The sequence below is a fragment of the Diabrotica undecimpunctata genome, chromosome 8, assembly GCF_040954645.1.
Source record: "Diabrotica undecimpunctata isolate CICGRU chromosome 8, icDiaUnde3, whole genome shotgun sequence".
Lineage (NCBI taxonomy): Eukaryota > Metazoa > Arthropoda > Insecta > Coleoptera > Chrysomelidae > Diabrotica > Diabrotica undecimpunctata.
Window position 1 is genome coordinate 67,018,874 of NC_092810.1, and position 20,439 is coordinate 67,039,312.

Consider the following 20,439-nt stretch of genomic DNA (forward strand, 5'->3'; position numbering starts at 1 on the left):
ATTATTTTATATATATATATATATATATATATATATATATATATATATATATATATATAAATTAAGGATAACTCGGAATAGTGGTGGGTTTTTTCGGTCAGAAGGTGGAGAAAAAAGAGAAAGATGATGGCTACTTCATATATTTATTGAAGACGTTTCGCTTTCTTAATCAGAAAGCATCATCAGTTCATCTAAAAGAACAATATGAAAAAAACCACACAAGCATGGAAAAATTGTTACATGTGTTACCTTAAAAAGATATGTAGCAGTCAGTGACATTAAAATTGTAAAGACGCTTAAGTAAATGGACATTATACGATTACGATGTATAAACAATAAATTGAACTAAATACAGTTAACAATTTGTTCAAACTAAGCACAGCAAAAAGAACATGTGGTTTTTTATACATGTATAAGTAAAAAAAACATTGAAAAAGAGTATGAAGAACTAAGAAAATCATAGATGCACTTCCAACAATATAGCAATAGTTATGATTTAATTTTAACTTTAGGTAGCATTATTAAAGTAATTAATATTGAAATTGAATAATTTAATATATAATGAAATTACCACTCCTGGCTTCTTGAATGCTGCCGGTAAAATGGTGTTATATTAAAACAAACGCGCCAACAACGTGAAAAGACAGTAAACCTTGAGGTCATTAATTATGACAGAACAACAAGGTGAAATACCAACCCTAATAATAGAGCGGTTTATTTAAATGATAAGATAAGTTTGGGTGACAACCTGCTTGTAAGGAACCAATAAATGAAAGGAAAGGTGGTTACTAACACCAAATTTCCCCTCAGTGATCGGTTAAGAAAAAACAAACAAACAAGTGAGGTCACTCCAAAAACTCATATATAAATCGTCAACGTTGTGGCTGGTTAATCAGTCACAGGTGAAGATCAATTATAATTTCCAACAGTCCAAGGTTCATACACTTGGAGCTGCAAATGATAAAGGATTCTATGAATCACATCAATTATATAACTGTATTAAACTATTTGAATAAAAACAATTAATACAAATCTGTGTATATGCAACACGTGACTATGTCAAAATAATGCAAGTTGCATAAGTGTAAGCTGATATAAGTAAGAAATATTTCTTATATTCTATTTTATATCTAAAATTTATTTTATATGTTTATATGTATGTGTGTATATGCAACGAGTGACTATGTCAAACGTTGCATAAGTGTAAGTTAATATAAGTAAAAAATATTTCTTTGTTTTTTATTTTATTTAAATTTATTTTAATATGTTTATATGTATTTAAATTATTTAATAAGAAAATATGGTAAACCGATACACCTTAAAGGACAATGATAAAGTATATTTGGCTCAAGTTACTAATATCTGTTCTTTTATTAAGAGCATTAGGGTGTTTAAGTATTGAACACATTTCCAAAAACTGTTTGTTGACGAGATTGCGTTCTGTGCCAAGAATCTTAACTTCATTAAAGTCTATCTTATGCTTGGTATTGATAGCATGCTGGGCAAGAGCACAAGTATGTTTAGATAAATTGATGTCGCTACGATGTGTAGTAAGGCGCCCTTTCAATGATCTCCCAGTCTGACAGATGTAACATGAGTCACACTCAGCACAAGGTATGTGATAAATGGTATTAACTTGTTCCAAAAGGGACAAAGGTGTTTTAGTTTTTGAAAACAAATTTCTAACAGTATTAGCATTCTTAACAGCAATTTTCACAGGAATGTTATTCTGTTTATACAGTTTAATAAGTTTCTCAGTAACTTGAGGAAAATAAGGTAAAGATGAATAATAGGTAGTAGGAGTCCCAAGATCAGTATCAGGCAGAACAATGCTATTAATTGAATTATTTGATATTATTCTGTTGGTCATACTGTTGGGATGACATACCCAATGGTTGGTCACCATTGGGTATGTCATCTAAAGAGGAACCATAGCTTTGTAAGTAAAGGTATTTATTAATGAGAGAGGATGGATAGGAGTTCTCAATCAGAATACTTCTTAGTAATTGAAGTGATTCCCTTCGATTAATCGGATGTGTCAATCTATTTAGCCGACAGCTTAAAGCTTTGATTAAGTTTAGTTTATATTTGAAAGGATGACAAGAATGGTAGTTGAGAAACCTATTAGAGGCCATCGGTTTCCTATACCAACTTGTGGTTAAGGTGTTACCTCCCATTCTAATGACACGCATGTCTAAGAAGGGAATACTATTGTTGACAGGGTCCTCAAGTTCAGCAGTGAACTGTAAGTGAGGATCAAACTCAGTAAAGATAGACAAGGTGGTCAAATAGTTTGGAAGTAATTCAGTAAATATAGAATGCTGTGATTTTGACATTAACACTCCATTCGACGACGGTGGTTTGTCAGGCCAAGCCTTCGACGTAAAACATTATTTTCTTAAAAATAAATATTCTACATTATCGGGATTTTCAGTACCTATAATAAAAATAAACACATACATTTTACATTATATTTTACAAAAAAATAAAATCGTTGTATTTTTTTCAAACAAAATCATTTTCTCCTGATAGACCCCGTCGTTCGTTTATGTAAGTTTTTTCATATACAGGAACTTTATTTATTTTATTTTCCCTCTAGTTTCGGATATCTAAATTGATGAGTAGATCGTAGAAAATTATGTAAATATTATATAGATGGTATTTACTGGGCTGGGTTTCCCCGATCGAGAATATGCAGTGTAATTCTTAGATATGCGTTTTGATTAAAAACGTATTACTTACTCAAAGTAAACGTATTACTTACTTACAAAAGACTCAAAATCGATAAACTAGCTCCGATAACAGAGATTCTTAAAACATTTTTAAAAAACAGTCAATCTTGTTATACCGTTGTTGACTATGTAACTCTCGATAACATGCTTTTTGCTTTTCGTGGAAGGTATAGCTTCCGCATGTACATTTCTAACAAACCTAAAAAATTTGGTATTAAAGTATTTGACACTGTCGACGCAAAAACATTTTACACTAATAACATGAAAATATGCTAGTCAACAACCTGCTGGAGTCAGCTGGACCATAAAAAGTAGATAGTTCATGTGCAGCAGTTACTACAAGGATATGTGAAACTCTCTATGGAACAGGAAGAAATATTACGATGGATCGCTGGTTTGTTACTTGCAACCTTGTTATCCAACTAAAAACGGCTAACGGTTGTGGGTACGATTCAGTCCGAATAAAAAGGATTGCCCCTAATTATGACCAAAATTTTGGTTTTGGAGCACATATGATGGTGACATCGTGTGTACCCAAAAAGAATAAAAATGTTACTAGTTTCATTATTTTATCACACTGATACAGTAGACAAAACCAGCAAGAAGCCAGAGATGATTTAATTCTATAATGATACCAAATGTGGAGTAGATATTGTAGAAAAAATGGCGTCATCTTGTGCGTCATAAAATGTATCTAGAAATACGATGGCCACTTGTAATTTTTTTGGGGTCCTTAATATTGCCAGTATAAAGGCATTTTTAACTATCAAACATAATAATCCCAAAACGGAGTATACTAAACAACGAAGAAAATTTATTAAAAAATTAAGAGGAGACCTAGTAAAAATTTATTTGGAATCAAGGGCTACAACGTCAGGATTACATTCTAACATTCGACAAGCTGTTATGAAATACTCTGGAATGCCGACACAAAACTGATCTAATTCACCACCAGGTAAAATAGGGCATTGCAAATACTGCAAGAAAAGGAAAACCCGATATTTTTGCATATTTTGCAAATGTTTGTTATGCATAGATCATATCGTAGCCTGCTGTGAGGAGTGTATTCAGCAAAAAAAACCTAAGAATCTGTCCGCGTGATTAATTTTTCTGTATTTTCTGTTGCATAGAATTTTGCTGAACTATTTATGTTTTTTTAATAAAGTTTCAGTATTGCTTTGATAATTTTTTTTTAAATAGAAGAACAATTCGATTTTTTGTAAGTGTAGTAAGCTGTCAAAATTACTATGTCAAATATATTACTTATTTTCGATCTACTTTAATTTAATATAAGGTAGGCATAAACAAACAAAATATTTCCATCAGATGGAAGAAAATACCCTATAAGTAAAAATAAAAATATTGTGTTTCAAAAATAATAATTAAAAGGAAATAAAAATATAGCCTTATTTGTGGTCCCAATAGACCACCGTCGTGCGGCCTTGTTATTATTTAGACGTCATCGATCGGAGTGTTAAATCATAAAACTAACAATAGCTTGATGTTTATTGAAAAGTTTTGTAAAATAAACTTTATTAATAACTAAAGCTGACAGTTGTTTTATGCGTTTTGAAGGGCTTTACAATAACGTTGGTTTTAAATGAAAAAGTGCCAATTACTGTTTTAATGATGAGAGCCTACGACGATAGAAAAAGATCTTATAGTGAAGTTGTTCAACAATACTTTCTCAAACCATTCTCCTATCCATAAGGTGACGGTACAAAAAAATTTAACGCACGTTGAGGAAACTGGACGCAGAGCTGCACAAGTACAGTATGTAGGTTATTCTTCAGTCTTGCGTGTACCCTACAACCCTTGTTGCAAGATTTAAATGAAGATGACTACGACCTTAGATTATAGTTTAGTGAGATAATGATGAATAAAATTGTAACTGACAAGAACTTAACAGAGATAGTTAACAAGAGATATTTTTCCGACGAAGCAATATTTATACTGTAAAGGAACGTAAATCAACAGATTTAAGGTATAGGTTATTGATTATGGTAAAAAAAAATAGGGTTTAAATTTTCTATCGAAATGTTACCTTTTAAATTAAAAAATATATTTCTTTACAATTAATTCAAAAAACTAAGCAAAAAAAAATAGGAACACATGCGATTTGTTTTTTAGTCCCATAACATTTTTCCACGGTGGTATATGTATAGGCCATAGTACAAAGAATAACAGGTATGATATTGCGTAGGCCGCTGTCAGCAGATCCCCTACTCTTGACGTCACAATGAGAGTTACCGGCATTGTAATATATCGTTGTAATATATCTGTTTATAATGGTTTTTTAAAAGTTTTATCAATTTTTTAGCTTTTGTTTTTTTAAGTGTAAAAAAATTTTTATTAGGAATATTTTGAACTCTTTATTCAATTTTATAAGTGATAGTGGCTTTGTAGGTATACCTACTTTATATATGGACAATAATTTGGTGTTTTAGAAGTTATAAATAAGGTATGTTTAATTATTATTGAGTCAGTACTTAATACCCAACCATACTCATACTCGTCCTGCATTTTTAGGGACTTTCTTTCGGTAGGAACAATTTATAAGCTAAACATAAAATACGTTGTGTAGTAGCTGGTTGTTTGGGTCATAATCAGATAAGAGATGCCGATAAGTCTAGTAGGTTTCATGGTTTTCTCAAGAACTCGGTAGTGGAAAACTGTGGGTTATTGCTTGTTCTCGTGAAGACAAATTTAATACTAAAACCTCAAGGATTTGTTTTAAATACTTCATAAATTGCTGTAATATGCTGTAATTTTCTTCATAAATCAACTTAAAAGGCAGGAAAGACTTTCCAAAAGAGAGTCGAAGAGGATTGTGGAACAGATAATTACAAATCAAATGTATTTTAGAATTAAGAAATTAAACCTAACACTTAGGTTTAGGTAAGGAAATATAGGAAATAAAAGAAAATTAAAGAAAATTGTAACTTAAAACCTTGTGTTTTATTTGTTTTGTTGATTTTATTACAGATAATTACTTATCAATTATTTTCATCTGTTAACGTGCAAATAGACGAATGATTCATCCCCTAATTGAGACTGGCGCCAAATAAGACAAGCCTATCAAAAGAAAGCTCGTAAAATTTACGAAGATTACCTTCCTAGGTAAGAATACAAAAAAAAGTTTTAAAATTTATTTATTTTACAGATTATTTTTTGTTCACTGTATTATTTATTAATTTTTTAAATCAAAATAATAAAACACCTATATTTCAGTAAATCCAAAATAGTTCCATAAAAACTCTATTAACCTATAAAATGCCTTAATTGCTAATTAAAAATGCAAACACCGATGTTCTTAGGGGGAATATTTAAAATCACTCTCATTATGACGTAATGCGCGAACTCGTCCCAATTTCGCACTCGGGAGTATCATACCTGTTATTCTTTGTACCATGGGTATAGGCATTGCTTTAGAGTTTTTATCCTTTCTCTTCAAAATAACGTTTAGGTAAAAGTATTTATAATTTACAATATCCCAGATACCATTTTACAAAGTATGCCAGTCACACCATTTTTTTGCCATTTTTCCTATTTTTTTCGCAAACATTGTTTAATAACTTTTTTCTATTCACAGTGATACATTTAATTAAATGAAATTAATTACCTTTTTAAAATGGTCTACCGTAGAAGATTATGGAACTAATTTTAAGAAAAATACGGTTCTTCAAAGTTTTCTACTTTTATCGATTTTATCCTATATCTCTATACTTTAAAATAGTCTATTGCAAAATATTCTAGGACTAACGGTAACCAAGATAAAGTTCGTTGAATTGTGACACTTGCATCGATTTTTATATACCTAAATGTTCAAGGAAAGAATACGCCAGTCGCAGTTGACAGAGATGAAAATGCCACTGAACCTCTAAAAATCACATTAACAAGCTAAATTATTCTGAAAATGTCGATTTTGAGAGCCCAAAAAATTCAAAAAAGTTTGCCACCCCTACCTCCGGGCTCCGGGCTTCCACTAAAACCATCCCTCGTAGGGGGGGGGCGGAAAACATCGATCTACCCCAAGAATATGTACGACGTAGAAAAAAATGTTTTAAACAAGAACTGTAGCTAAGATAACGTTGAACAAAAATATGTATTACCATTTTTTCTGTAGGGTGAACCGTTTTCTCAGAAAAAACGCTTAAAGCGACCGGCGATTTTAAATGTTACGAGTGCGAAATCAATTTTTTAAATAAAATTTATATCAGCTCGACGTAAAAATTCGATAGTTTTAAATTAGAGTATCCTATCGACAAAAATTAAAATGGGTTTTAAAGATAAAGAGTGAATACATCTTACGCATTATATTTTTCCGTAAATAGCAAAAATCGTCAATAATACAAAATTTTAAAAATTGTTTCTTGCTTAAAATTAGTCCTAAAATCTTCCACGGTCGATCATGTTAAAGAATTTTTTTCTTCTTTTCATGTAATGTACTATTAAATATGCCTATTTTTTTAAAAAAACATAGGAAAAGTGGTCCAAAAATTATGTGTGGCGAACTTTGAACAATCGTATCTCGGATACTGTGAATCCCAAGACTTTTACTAAATGTTATTTTAAAGAGAAGGTATAAAAGTTTTCTTTCTTTTAAGCAATACCAACCTACACCCCTGTGGATTATGGGGCAAACAAGGAAAATCGCATGTGTTCCTCTTTTTTTTGCTCCGTTTTTGAGAATAGAATAGAAATATTCTTTATTGTCACTGAAAATTATTGAACAATTTCATGGACAAAGCTAAAAAAAATCAGTCAAAAAGTACAAAACGTATAAAACAAAAACAAATATAATAAAAAACAGAACAATACAATTTTAAATTAGTAAAATTATTGTATAACTTACATAATTTGTACAGACAACAACAAATGAGACAAATTGTAGCCACTGCTTGAGACACCCAAATGTAATTATAAACAATACTAATTTTGTTTCTTTGTTATACATTAAGAAACTCGTCAACTGAATAATATGGTCTTTCAGAGAGATAGATTTTTGTCATCTTACGAAACTTAATGAAAGATGTTGCGGATTTAATTTTTCTTGGAAGGTGATTATACAGTTTTTTTGCACTATATAGAATAGAATTCTTTACTAGCTGAGTGGACGGATCGGTAAATAAACGTTACAATCCGAATTTCTAATGGAGTAGCCATGATCAGGTCTATCGGGAAAAATGTTTAGATGCTTTCGAATCAAACAAACCGTTTCCAAAATAAATAAAGAGGGAAGCGTCAAAATTCCGTGATTTTTTAAGTAGGTCTTGCAATGAGTTGTTTGTTTGAGACCAAATAGATAACGAATTGTTCTTTTTTGCAACTTAAAAATAGAATCAAATTGGGCCGCTGTACTAAAACCCCAAAATGGAAGCCCATATCGAAGATGGGACTCGAACAATGAGAAATATGCCATTTTGACAGAAGATAAATTTAGTTCCTTCGAAACAGATCTTATTGCAAAGCAAACTGAGGCTAGTTTCTTCCTTAAGGAGTCAGTATGCAAGGACCATTTAAGATCGCTGTCGACAAGAATACCTAGAAATTTCACGGAATTAACGATACTGATTTGGCTCTCATTCAAAAGCAAGGGTTGAATGACTCCTTTATAAGATAATGCTACTGTCTTATCCACGTTAAAGCTAAGTAAGTTGGAGTCTGACCAAGCCTTGATTATAAGCAAATCAGCGGTTATAATTGAATGAAGCGTTCAAATATTAGAGCTGCTCCAAGTAATGCTGGTATCATCAGCAAATAGAAAAATTTTTCCTTTAATTTTCAAGTAAGTGATGTCATTAATGAAAAGTAAAAAAAGAATGGGATCTAATACTGAACCTTGCGGTACTCCACACTCAATGTCTTTACAACTAGAGTCGGTGTCTTTTATTCTAACCAATTGTTTCCTACCTACCAAGTAAGTTTTGAACCAATTCAAAGACACACCCCAAATTCCAGAGAAAGTTAATTTTTTTAATAGAATGTCATGATTTACGCAGTCAAAGGCTTTGGAATAATCGCAGAAAACGGTGGCGGAGGAGAGGTTACTATTTAGTGATAGATATACCTCATGTAACACAGAAAACATGGCATCACTAGTACATTTATTAGACAAAAAGCCGAACTGATTTTGCGATAAAATATTATGTTTAAGGAGAAAGGGCATAAGTCGAACTTTTATAAGCTTTTCAATAATTTTTGATAGTGCTGGTAACAAGGCAATAGGTCTATAGTTGCAGGCATCAGATTTGTCTCCACCTTAATGAAGAGGAATAACGATGGCAGTCTTTAGGCAGTTAGGGAATTGTTACGTTGTCTCTGTGGGCTTTTAATAATATTGACGACCAGTTTCTTTTTAATATCTTTTATTAAATACCAACTAAACTTAATACATGATTATATCTAACGAGCCATCTTTTTCCCCTGTCCGCTGTCCATCTCCTTTACCTGTCACTCATGTTAAGGTAGGTTTACAAATATTAAGGTAGGTTCACATAACATAACATGCCCCTTTTTTTACAAAAAAAACTAAACTATCCCAACAAAATAAATCTACCCGCAACACTACACTGCCGCATTACTCTTCTGAAAATGAAAACCTTTTTGGTCTATTTACAATTCGACCACTTCTGGTACAAAATTGATTCCTTACATTTAGTCTATGTGACCTATTTAAGCTAACATTTAAATTGTCATAACTTTTATTTGAAATTGATGTATCGTTGTTCATATTTGGAGCCTCATACAAATTGGAACTAGCTGCTGTACTATTTTCATGCTTAACTATCACCTCACTATTTTGTCTACTAATTGTACTGGCAGACTTTAATATGTGTTGTCTGTTCCTACAATAATGTACACCTTCAGGTGTTCTGACGACATATGATCTTGGAAAAGGACCTATTTCTATCACAGTAGCTGGTAACCACGGTGATGATGGAACCTTTTTATAAAATACATTTTCTCCAACAAACAGATTCGGTAAGTTTCTAGCTGACCTATCATGATATTCTTTTACTTTCCTTTCTTTTTCCTTAATAAATTTGTTATATTCGTCCCTATCAATTGTTTTTGGTATGAGTATTTTTTTCACTAACAGGTAATTTCATTCTTAAATTACGTGACATTAATAACTGAGCTGGAGAATAACCACATTCTAACGTTGTATTTCTGTATTGCAACATTCCCTGATATGGATCAGAGCCTGACTCTATACACTTATTAAAAATATTCTTTACAGTTTGAACTGTCCTCTCTACCAAACCATTACTTTTTGAATAATAAGGACTAGAACTTTAAGTAATGTCCCAATCTACTAAAAATGTCCATATTGAATTTTAAATTGAATTGTTTTGCCCTTTCTAGTACTAGTTCTAGTATTTTATTGTGACCTTCCAAAGTTTCACTATAAATTAAAATATCATCTATATATAAACAAACTTCTTCTATGTCTCCTACTATTTCATTCATTACTTTATGAAAAATCTCAGGAGCGCAGCTTATACCGTAAGGTAATCTTGTAAATCTAAACCTCCCAAAGGGTGTATTAAATGTGCATAGTTTAGAACTCTCTAAATCTAATGGTATCATCCAAAACCCTGACTGTGCATCTAGTGTTGAAAAATATTTTGCTTTTGCTAATTTTGACCTAATCTCATTAAATGTTGGTATAGGATAATGACATCTTTTTATAGCTTTGTTTAAATTACGGGGATCCAGGCAAACTCTCAAACTTTTATTACTTTTTTCAACTAAGACTATTGAGTTTACCCATTCACTTGCTTCATTGACTTTTTCTATTACTCCCGTAGACAACATTCTGTTTAATTCTTCTTTTAATTTATCATGTAAAGAAAAAGATATTCTTCTTGGCGGTTCTATTATAGGTTTAATATTTTTATCAATTTCTAAGTGACATACATTAGGTAGTCAACCTAGACCAGTAAAAACTTGTTTATTTTTCTCTATTATAGACTCATGACTTACTAGACCAACTATTTTAATTAATTTTAGTTTATGACAAGTATCTAGACCCAAAATTGTTTGACACTCCAAATTCACAATAATGAACTCAATACTTTCTAACCTATTCTCAATTTCACATAACAAATTTACTTTTCCTACTATAGGTATGACATCATTTGAAAAAGACTTTAAATTTATACATGTAGGTACCAGTTCTAACTTTTCTACATTAACCTCATTAAAATTTTTTATTGACATCACATTAGCTTGTGCACCTGTATCTAAATAACATACTACATTTATTTTATTGATTCTGACTACAATTGACCAATTCTGATTAATACTATTCTGACTAATAGTTTTAATAACAAAACATGGATCATTTCCATTATTAGATGATTGTACTGTACTTTCTCTTAAATTTATTTTATTTACTCTTTTAGTTTGACAACATTTTGCATAATGACCTTGTTTTTTACAATAATGACAAATAGCTACTAATGCTAAACATTTATTTCTATGGTTTTCACCACATCTTTGACAAACTTTTCTTACCACTTGATTATTTTCACTATTCTTACTCTGATTTGCATATCCATTATATCTTGACGTTACCTGACTTTGACTGTTTGTGTTCGTACCATCTATGTTGTACCTTTGACTATCATCATTTCTCCAACTTGGACCTGGGACTTCATTTCTATACCTTGAATCATTTGAATTGTGACTCTTGTAACTACTATTTTGGTAAAAATTCGGACCTGGACCATCTTTATTCTTCTCTACTTTGTATACCACTGCTTCTGAATTTTTATTTAACTGTTGTGCTTGCATTTGAGTTGTAATTATATTTTGAGCAGTTTGTAATACCTTTTCTGTCTTCAGATCTACTTCTTGCAATAGTTTTTGCTTAATTTAATGGTATTTAGGATTTAAACCAATAATGAACATGTCACACACCAAACTTTCTTTTAAAATTCCTAATTCACATGTTAAACTCAAATTCTTTAGACTAGTCATGAAATCTTCAATGGTTTCACCATCTTTCTGTACTCTAGTAAGAAAATAATGTCTTTCTACTGTTAAATTTTTCTTCGGGTTACAGTATTTTTCAAATTTCCCTACAACTTCTTGAAATGTTACAGTATCCATGTTAACCTCAAATGACTTGTAAATATTTCTTGCATCTGTACCAATATAGTGCAATAATAAAGCTACTTTTCTCGCATCGTTTTCTTCCTCTAAACCTGTGGCCCTCAAAAATATTTTGAAATTTATGCTCCACTCTCCCCAGTTGTGTGCCAAATTTCCTTGCATTGACAATGGTTGGATTTCATTTCCTATTACGTTACTTTTTATTTTTACAACAACGGGTTGATTCTGCTCTATAGAATCTTGTTCCGACATGGTTGAACTTTATCTTTTGACCATTTTAATTAAATTTCTTTTAAAACCAACCAGACCACCACGTGCTGTTAGACCATGTTTCGACTTTTGTATGACTATTTTAATACTCGTTGCTATAATCTGACCTGAATTTTTACTTCTGACACCATGTTACGTTGTCTCTGTGGGCTTTTAATAATATTGACGACCAGTTTCTTTTTAATATCTTTTATTAAAGACCAACTAAACTTAATACATGATTATATCTAACGAGCCATCTTTTACCCCTGTCCGCTGTCCATCTCCTTTACCTGTCACTCATGTTAAGGTAGGTTTACAAATATTAAGGTAGGTTCACATAACATAACAGGAATATACCTTTCTCAAGGGAATCATTTACTAGCGAGACCATGACCTCCAATACATTATGCGGAAGATTTGAGAAAATTTTAATAGATAATCCATCTGTACTACAGGACGATTTGCTTTTTATACTACGAATTGTTCGAATGAGTTCAGTCTTATCAACTGGTCTTAAAAAGAAGGTATCAGCAATGTTTTTCGAATTAGAGAGATAGGAAACTGGATCTTGTTGTGGCTAAATAGTTGAGGTTATATTTTTACTCACATTAACAAAGTAATCATTTAGATTTTCGGGGTTAGGAAAAGAAAATGTTTCATTCGCTGCACTGGTTTTATTTCGAAAATCGTTTATTATTGACCAAGTTTCTTTTGAAATATTTTTGGAGCTTGTTAGGCGATTATGAAAGTAGGATTTTTTGGCTACTTTGAGTAGTTTTAGATAGCATTTTCTGTACGTATTGATATAATCAGAGATGGGGATACTGTCATTAAATTTTTTTAATATATAGCAGAGAACGCATATTCTTCGCAGATATGCGAATGCCTTTGGTAATCCAAGGTTTGTAATGTTTTGGCCTGATGTTTAATAGAGGAAATGCTTTATTAAAAATAGATACAATTCTATTTAGAAAATTACTAACATTACAGTCAATGTTCCCGAAAGAAAAACTCCAGTCAGAAGTCAAGCATGAATTATAGAATTTACGAAAGTTTTGAGTGGAAAAAATCGTACCTAATCGTCGGGTTTTTGAGTGGGGTGTTTTTAAACTGCTAAACTTGGTATATACCGCTTCATGATCAGAAAGCCCCCCATTAATAACTGTGGAATAGACGTCAGCGGGTGGAAAATCAGAAACCACATAATCATTGTCGAGGATGATGTTTTTTGAGATTTTGAACATATTTTTGGTAAACAAAATTATTTTTAACTTTTATAAGGGTAACATTTCGATAGGAAATTTATTTTTAAACAACTTTTCTGTAGGTGTATATGTACAAAAACTGCATAGTATACACTCAAATGTACCCTATTGCATAGGGACAAACTCTCCCCCTTCTCAAAAGCGCACTTCTTTAAATGGTAGCACTCCGCGATTTTTTCATATTTGGGGATCCATTGACCTTATGAAATAATAAAACCCCTTTAATGTTGTAGTCCATTTTTAAAGTACATAATTACTAGCCAGTATTAGAGTGAGGTGAATCCTCACTGGACATATGAAAACCATACTCAAAGACCACAAAAAGTAAATGTATGATCTGGTATAGTAAATACTCGGGTAATTGGGCCATTTTTTGAAGAAAATTTAACAAACGGTAATGAAAGGCTACTTTAAAATTGTACGTGAGCTGAAAAACAAGTTTAAAGCCAATTTTAATCAGATATGGTTTCAGGAAGATGGAGCTCCAATTCATTTTGATGTAAATGTTTGGCTTTATTTAAATCGTTTACCTGATTTAAATCTTAAAGAATATTTTTATTAGGGATACTTGGAACGTGGAATTTATTGCAGACAAGTGTTAAAAAGAATGATTGATGAATCCGTACTAATTTTTGGAGAAACATGGAGAAATATAACAGACGCATTCTACTATCGTTCAGAATACTGTCAAATTAACAACAGAGGTTTCTAGGCTTTTGTTTTATTTTTTTAAGATGTTCCTGACTACATAAAATCAAAAGTATTGTATACCGTTAAACTGGTATTAAAGTTGAGGTTTCAATAAAGGTACAATATAGATGTAATATGTAAAAAACCAAAGTGACTAATGATATCAGAAAAATAGTAAATCTAGTAAGATTACAAATATTAAAATTTAAATTTTCATATCGCAAAATCTCGTATCTCTATTTTGTATAATTTAGTAATTTGTACCATCCATTTAAGAAATAATTAGGTGTTTTCAAACATTTGGTCAACACTGTATATATTTTTACGTTTGGTTCTACGTCCGTTTGACGTGAAACGGTAAAAACTTTTTATTGAAGGCGCTTTAGTTAAGTAAAAAATGAGGCACTGTTTTAAAAAATACGATGCAGATTTATTTATCCTCTTTTTCACTTAACTTCGTTCAAAGTTCCGGGCATTGCTTGATCATGTTTTAGAGCTGCCAGTGAAAAGACTAATTGGCTCTTTAAATTGCTATGTTCTAGGGTAAAACAAGCGTTAAAAAACACAGCTATGCACCCGTGTGGAACGAGCAGTTAATTTTCACGGAGATGTTTCCGCCTTTGTGCCAACGGATAAAAATTCAACTGAGAGACAACGATCCGGTAAAACCGACGGTCATTGGAACGCATTTCATCGATTTGAAAACGATTTCGAACGACGGGGAAAAAGGTGAGATTTAATACATACATTCTAAACTTTTTATCTTTTTAAACAGAGTTTTAAATTAAATAGGTTTTAAATAATGCTGAAATCCAATTACTGAGTGTATTTTTTGTGGTAAATTATAAATGCTTGATATCCATTCGTCTGGCATTTCACCCCTAAAAATCATACAAACAGGCTAAATTTTGCTGATAATGTCAATTTTGGGACTCCAAAAAAGATGTAAAAATGTTTACCACTTCCTATCCCCGATTTTTTCCTAAAACGCCCCCTCGCAGCATGGGGGGGATCAATTCACAATTCACCAAGAATCTGTACGCCGTAGAAAAAAATAAAAAATGAAGCTGAGATAATTTTAAACAAAAAAAATTATTAACATTTGTGTGTAGAATACGCCCGTTCTCTCAGAAATAACCGGTGATTTGAATGTCAGTTACGTGCGTAAAATGAATAATTTTAAATAAAATTTGTATTAACTCGACGGTAAAAATTCTATCTTTTAATCACAGTGTCCTATCGACAAAAATCATAATACTTTTTAAAGGCCAAGAATGAATCTTTCGTATGCAATTTTTTTATTTTGCTGCAAATGATGTCAGTTTTTATAAATCCGTTAAATAAATAATCGTTGCGCGATTTTTGCTTTTTTTTACGATTCTCATAAGATTAATAAAATTTTTCACTTCTTTTGACCAGTTACTATGTAATTTCCATTGTTAGAGCGTACTTTTCAAAAGTTGTAGATAAAATTTCGATTTTGAGTTTTAGAAACGAATATGAGACATTTGTAATATACCTAAAAACACACACTGAATTCAAACTTTCCCATTACAAACGATCTAAAACTTTTAAAACTCATTTTTTTTTTTTTCGATTGTACAAGTACGTTTTTCGATACTACACAATTTCAGCTACAACTTTTACCCAATTCTTTGTGGAAGTATTTTCCGTGACGTAAGATCGTTTCTAATGTGAAAGTTTAAATTTAGCGTTTTTAGGCATATTACAAATACATCATATTTGTTGGCAAAACTTTTAATCGAAATTTTATGAAATTTTTGTCAATGAAAGTGATAAATTTTATTGATCTCATGAGGATCGTAAAAATGGCAAAAATCGCGCAACGTTTATTTATTTAAGAACTTTAAAGAAACTGAATTCATTTGGGACAATATGCAAAAATTGATGACAAAAGATACACTCTTCACCTTTAAAATGCATTTTGATTTTAGTCGATGAGAGACTTTTATCAAAAGATGTCAAATTTTTAATATTAAGTTGATACCAATCGTATTTAAAAAATTGATTTCGCGAGCATAATTGATATTCAAAATCACCGGTTGCTTCAAGCGTTGTTTCTGGGTAAACGGTTTATTCTACATAAAAAGTGCTAAAAACCTTTTTGTTTAAAATTATCTGAGCTACATTTCTGGTTTGAAACATTTTTTTAACCTACAAAGGGGGGTTAGCCGGAAGCCCGGGATAGAAATGGCAAGTAGCAAAATTTCTTATCAAAACAGTATCATCAGCATAACTCAGATGGTGTAGTATTTCCTTGTATGCTCTCACTATACTCCATAATTGCTATAAGTAAAATAAAAGTAAAATAAGTAAAATTTGAGAAGAATTGCGATAAGATTTAGAAAAATCTATGTGGCTTGATTTTGAGTAATTGACTTTCATCTCCCATTTTTGGTTTATTGAAAATTGGTTGCGGTTGTACCCTGTTATACATATTCTGACGTAGACTATTTTTTAATTTGCATAAAAGTCTTTGATGCCACACCTTGTCGAAGGTTTAACACTTCGATGAATGCAGCAGGGCAATGTTCCTTGTTTTTAAAATAATTTTAGAATAATTACATCATTCCATGGATTTTTTATTTGTTAAAGGTTTGTCCCTAAAATCAAATGAGTATGTTGGTGTAAGTTTTGTTTCTACAATGATTTTTATTAGTCTTTTAGCTAGTAATTTTTTCATACTTTTAGTAGGTTTATTAGTCGGTTAGAGGTTGTCTCGTGTTGAGGTTTTATAGATTTGGTGCTAGGATTATTTGCGCTTTTTCCGTTGTGCTATATTTAAGTCTTATGATACTATATGTAATATAAGTTAACATAAGTTTACCTTTTTACAGTCATTTTTTCATGACTTTCTCAGTAATTAATTCATGTCCTGAGACACTTTCATGATCTAGCTTAAGTTTTTATATAGACATATAATACAAATAGACTGAGCGCTGCAATAAAGGCCCGTTTCCCCAGTGCTACAGAGAAAACTGACGCAAAGCAATTCTTGCATCTCTTTCTACTCGATCGGGTTTAACGACAACGTGACCTTCTCATTGGTCGTTTAGGTCACGTGGTCGATAAACCCAGCCCATTAAAAGAGACGCAAGGACTGCTTTGCATCAGTTTCTCTGACGCACTGGGGGAACTGGATTGCAGTGCTCAGTATATTTGTATTATATATCTATAACTTTTTAAAATGTAATGTACATTCTTTGGTTTAATATGTTTTATCGGTTTATCGGTTAGTATTTTTAAAATCAAGGAAGTTTATAAATTTCGTCATATGTATCTTCTCGTATTAGAAGAGGGTATTAAACTGGTTCTAGGTGTTCGGCATAAGGTTGCAAAAGACAAAGAAAACCACTGCATTAAAGATCCCTAAGGATATCTCAAGAAAAATCACTAATGGAAAGTCAAAACAAAACGGCCGCGAGTGCCTGGCGTCTCTTAACTGAGACAGGAGTGCCAAGAATCTCCAGGCGAAAAAACAAAATAAATATAAATTGTATTGCAATGTGGAGTGTACGAACATTATATAAAACTGGCAACATTGTCACTAGAAATAAGCAGACTTAAAATAGGCCTTAGCGAAGTAAAATGGCCCAGTGGTAAACAATGTTATCATAACGATATTGTTCTTTATTACCCGGGTAGAAGTACTGATGATCACAAAAATGGTGTAGAAATCATGATTAAAAGAGCACTACAACTGTATGTCTCTAACTTTATTCCCTATAATGAAAGAAGAATAATGTTACAGGTGAAAACCCACCCAATAAACATAATTCAAATTTATACTCTAACGTTAAGCAGCACCAATAATGACCTACGTTTATTTTATTGAGATATATATCTAACGAAAAACATAAAAACATTAAGCTAACAAAATAATGGGCGACTTTAACGCCAAAATCGGTAAAGGGAAAGTGGAAGATATTTTAGGGCATTATGGTCTAGGAATAAGAAACGAAAGAGGAGACCGATTAGTAAAATATTGTCAAGAAAAACAACTAGTCATCACAATCAACTTTCATCAATTACCACCAAGGAGACTTCATACATGGAGTGCACCAGGAGACAATAAAAATAATCTGATAAGAAACCAAATCGATTACATTCTTCTTAACAGAATATTTAAAAATGGGATTAAAAGCGTGAAAACATATCCTAGTGCTGATGCAGACTCCGACCGCAATCTACTTCTTGCCAACGTTAACATTAAACTGAGAAAACAAAAGAAAGAAAAGCAAAATTGGGACTAGATTTGTCAAAGCTTGAGGGTGAAAAATGTCAATAACAAATAAATGAAGCAATTACGCCAGCATTCACAGAAGCTTTCCAAAAATATATTAACAGTGTCCAGAAAAGAACCAAGTGTCAAAAAACACTGGATAATACAAGATATTTTAAAGCTCATAGAAGAAAAACGAAAATACTTAAATACAAATAAATAAAAAGAAAATAAAATTAATAAACTAGTAGAAACGCAGATCAAGGAAGCTAAAGGACGCTGGATGGATGAAAATTGCAAAAAATAGAAGAATTTAAAATGAAACACGACAAACATAACCTACATAAGAAACTGAAAGAAATTAGGGATAATCCATGGAACAGAACACCACAAGTTATAATAAACTCCAATGGAAATCTCCAACTATCAGAAGAAGAAAAACAACAATTGGAAGTAATACATCAAGGGTATACATTTACAGATGATAGGCAAGTCTCAAACGAAGAAGTGTTAAGACGAATTGGACATTGCAGAAAGCTTATAAACATATACTTCGAAACGATAAATACTCTTTTCTACACGTCATCATTTAAGGAAAAGTAGATATCAAAGAGGCTTGAGAAGAAAGAAGAAACCTTGGCTAAAGAATATCAGAGATAGGACTAACCTCAGTGTTGAACAGATATTTCACGTTGCAAAAGATAAGTAAGCGTTTAAAGAAGTAATCACCAATCTTCGGTAAAAAACGGCACCATAAGTAAAAGGTGTTTAGCCAAAACTTCTATTTTTTATTTTTTTGTAGCTAACCTCGTCAGATTTTCTTATAGGTGGGATATATTGTTTGGATTGTCGTAATTTTTAAGTTGCTTTGGATAAGATGTAGTACCAGATTGTAACTGGTTCTATCTTTAGAATCTTGTACAGATTTTTCTTAGATGGCTTTTTTCTCTATTTTCTCTTACAAGAGCTTCTATTTTAAACATTGATTAATGATGGTGTTGATTTCCATAAGGGCAATCAACACCATCATATAATCATCCTGTATTCATTTTGTGAATTTTTGTACTTGATTTTCCAATTCTTGTTGTGTTTATAATGAGATCTTTAGATGTCCTTCGTTCTTTATTATTTCTCTAAATAAATTCCAGTTGGTAGCATGTATTGTAATTAGATTCGATTGTTAAATATTTGTTGAAAAATCCTTTGATTACAAAGAAGTCAAGGTAATCTGATTTTTTTGATGTCTGTTGGTCAGCAAATTGAGTATAACTAACGAAATAATTAAGACTTAATTCTTGAATTACTTCATACAGATTTATACGTCTTCCTGGCGCTGTTAGATAAGATCCACAGATGGTGTGATTCGCGTTGTAGTCAACTCTTGCTAGGAATTTGTTGATATTTTTTCTAAATAATTATATAAATAATTCTTTGTTTACTCAGTAATTTTGTAGAAAATAAACCGCTCTGATTGGGTCGTCAATTCATTACTACATTGGTTGCCTGTATGTCATGTTTTTATGTTATTAGGGAAGTAGCGTTTTTTTTCTTTCGAATTATTATTGACGCCCCTGCTCCGGTTAATCTGTCTGGATGGGCTGTGTTTTACACATCAAAACTTTAAATTGTTAAACTTGTTGTTAAGGTAAGGTACTTTTCAGAAACTAACAATTTGTCAATTTTATTGGTAATTAAAAATACTGTTTTTTGTAAAAAAAATGATCTTATTATAAAGGATAAGAGTACTGCTAATTAAAAAAAAAACAAAATGTCCCAAAGAGAGCCTTTTGAAAAACACCATAATATCTACGAATATTAAAAGTTTTAAAATATATCTAATATATCTAATTAGTCAGTGATAAAAATTTTGTTAAAAATTTGGGGAACATTATGTACATATAAACCATTTTTGCTGGTTGGAGTTTTACGCGTTAAAATTTACATTAGTCGTTTTGGGAATTGCGTGCAGAATATTCATTTGTCACGTTTTCATTTGTTATCGTATTTTCGCTGTTCATATCAGTAAAATATCTCGAGTGCAACACAGGACTTTAATCAATTTTATTATGGATTAGCTGGCCGTTTTGCAAATTATACTCTCTCAGATTGTAATCTATTTTTAAAATTGGAAACA

The 20,439-nt window shown here is 31.4% G+C and overlaps 1 protein-coding gene across 1 annotated transcript in view; it reads left to right on the forward strand.

The window, feature by feature from the left end:
* LOC140448876 (otoferlin-like) overlaps positions 1-20,439 on the forward strand; it is a 576,219-nt gene that overhangs the window by 393,248 nt on the left and 162,532 nt on the right. The window contains exon 11 of the mRNA XM_072542001.1: positions 14,605-14,791. Coding sequence (XP_072398102.1) covers positions 14,605-14,791 — 187 coding nt within the window. The remainder of the gene's footprint in view (positions 1-14,604; positions 14,792-20,439) is intronic.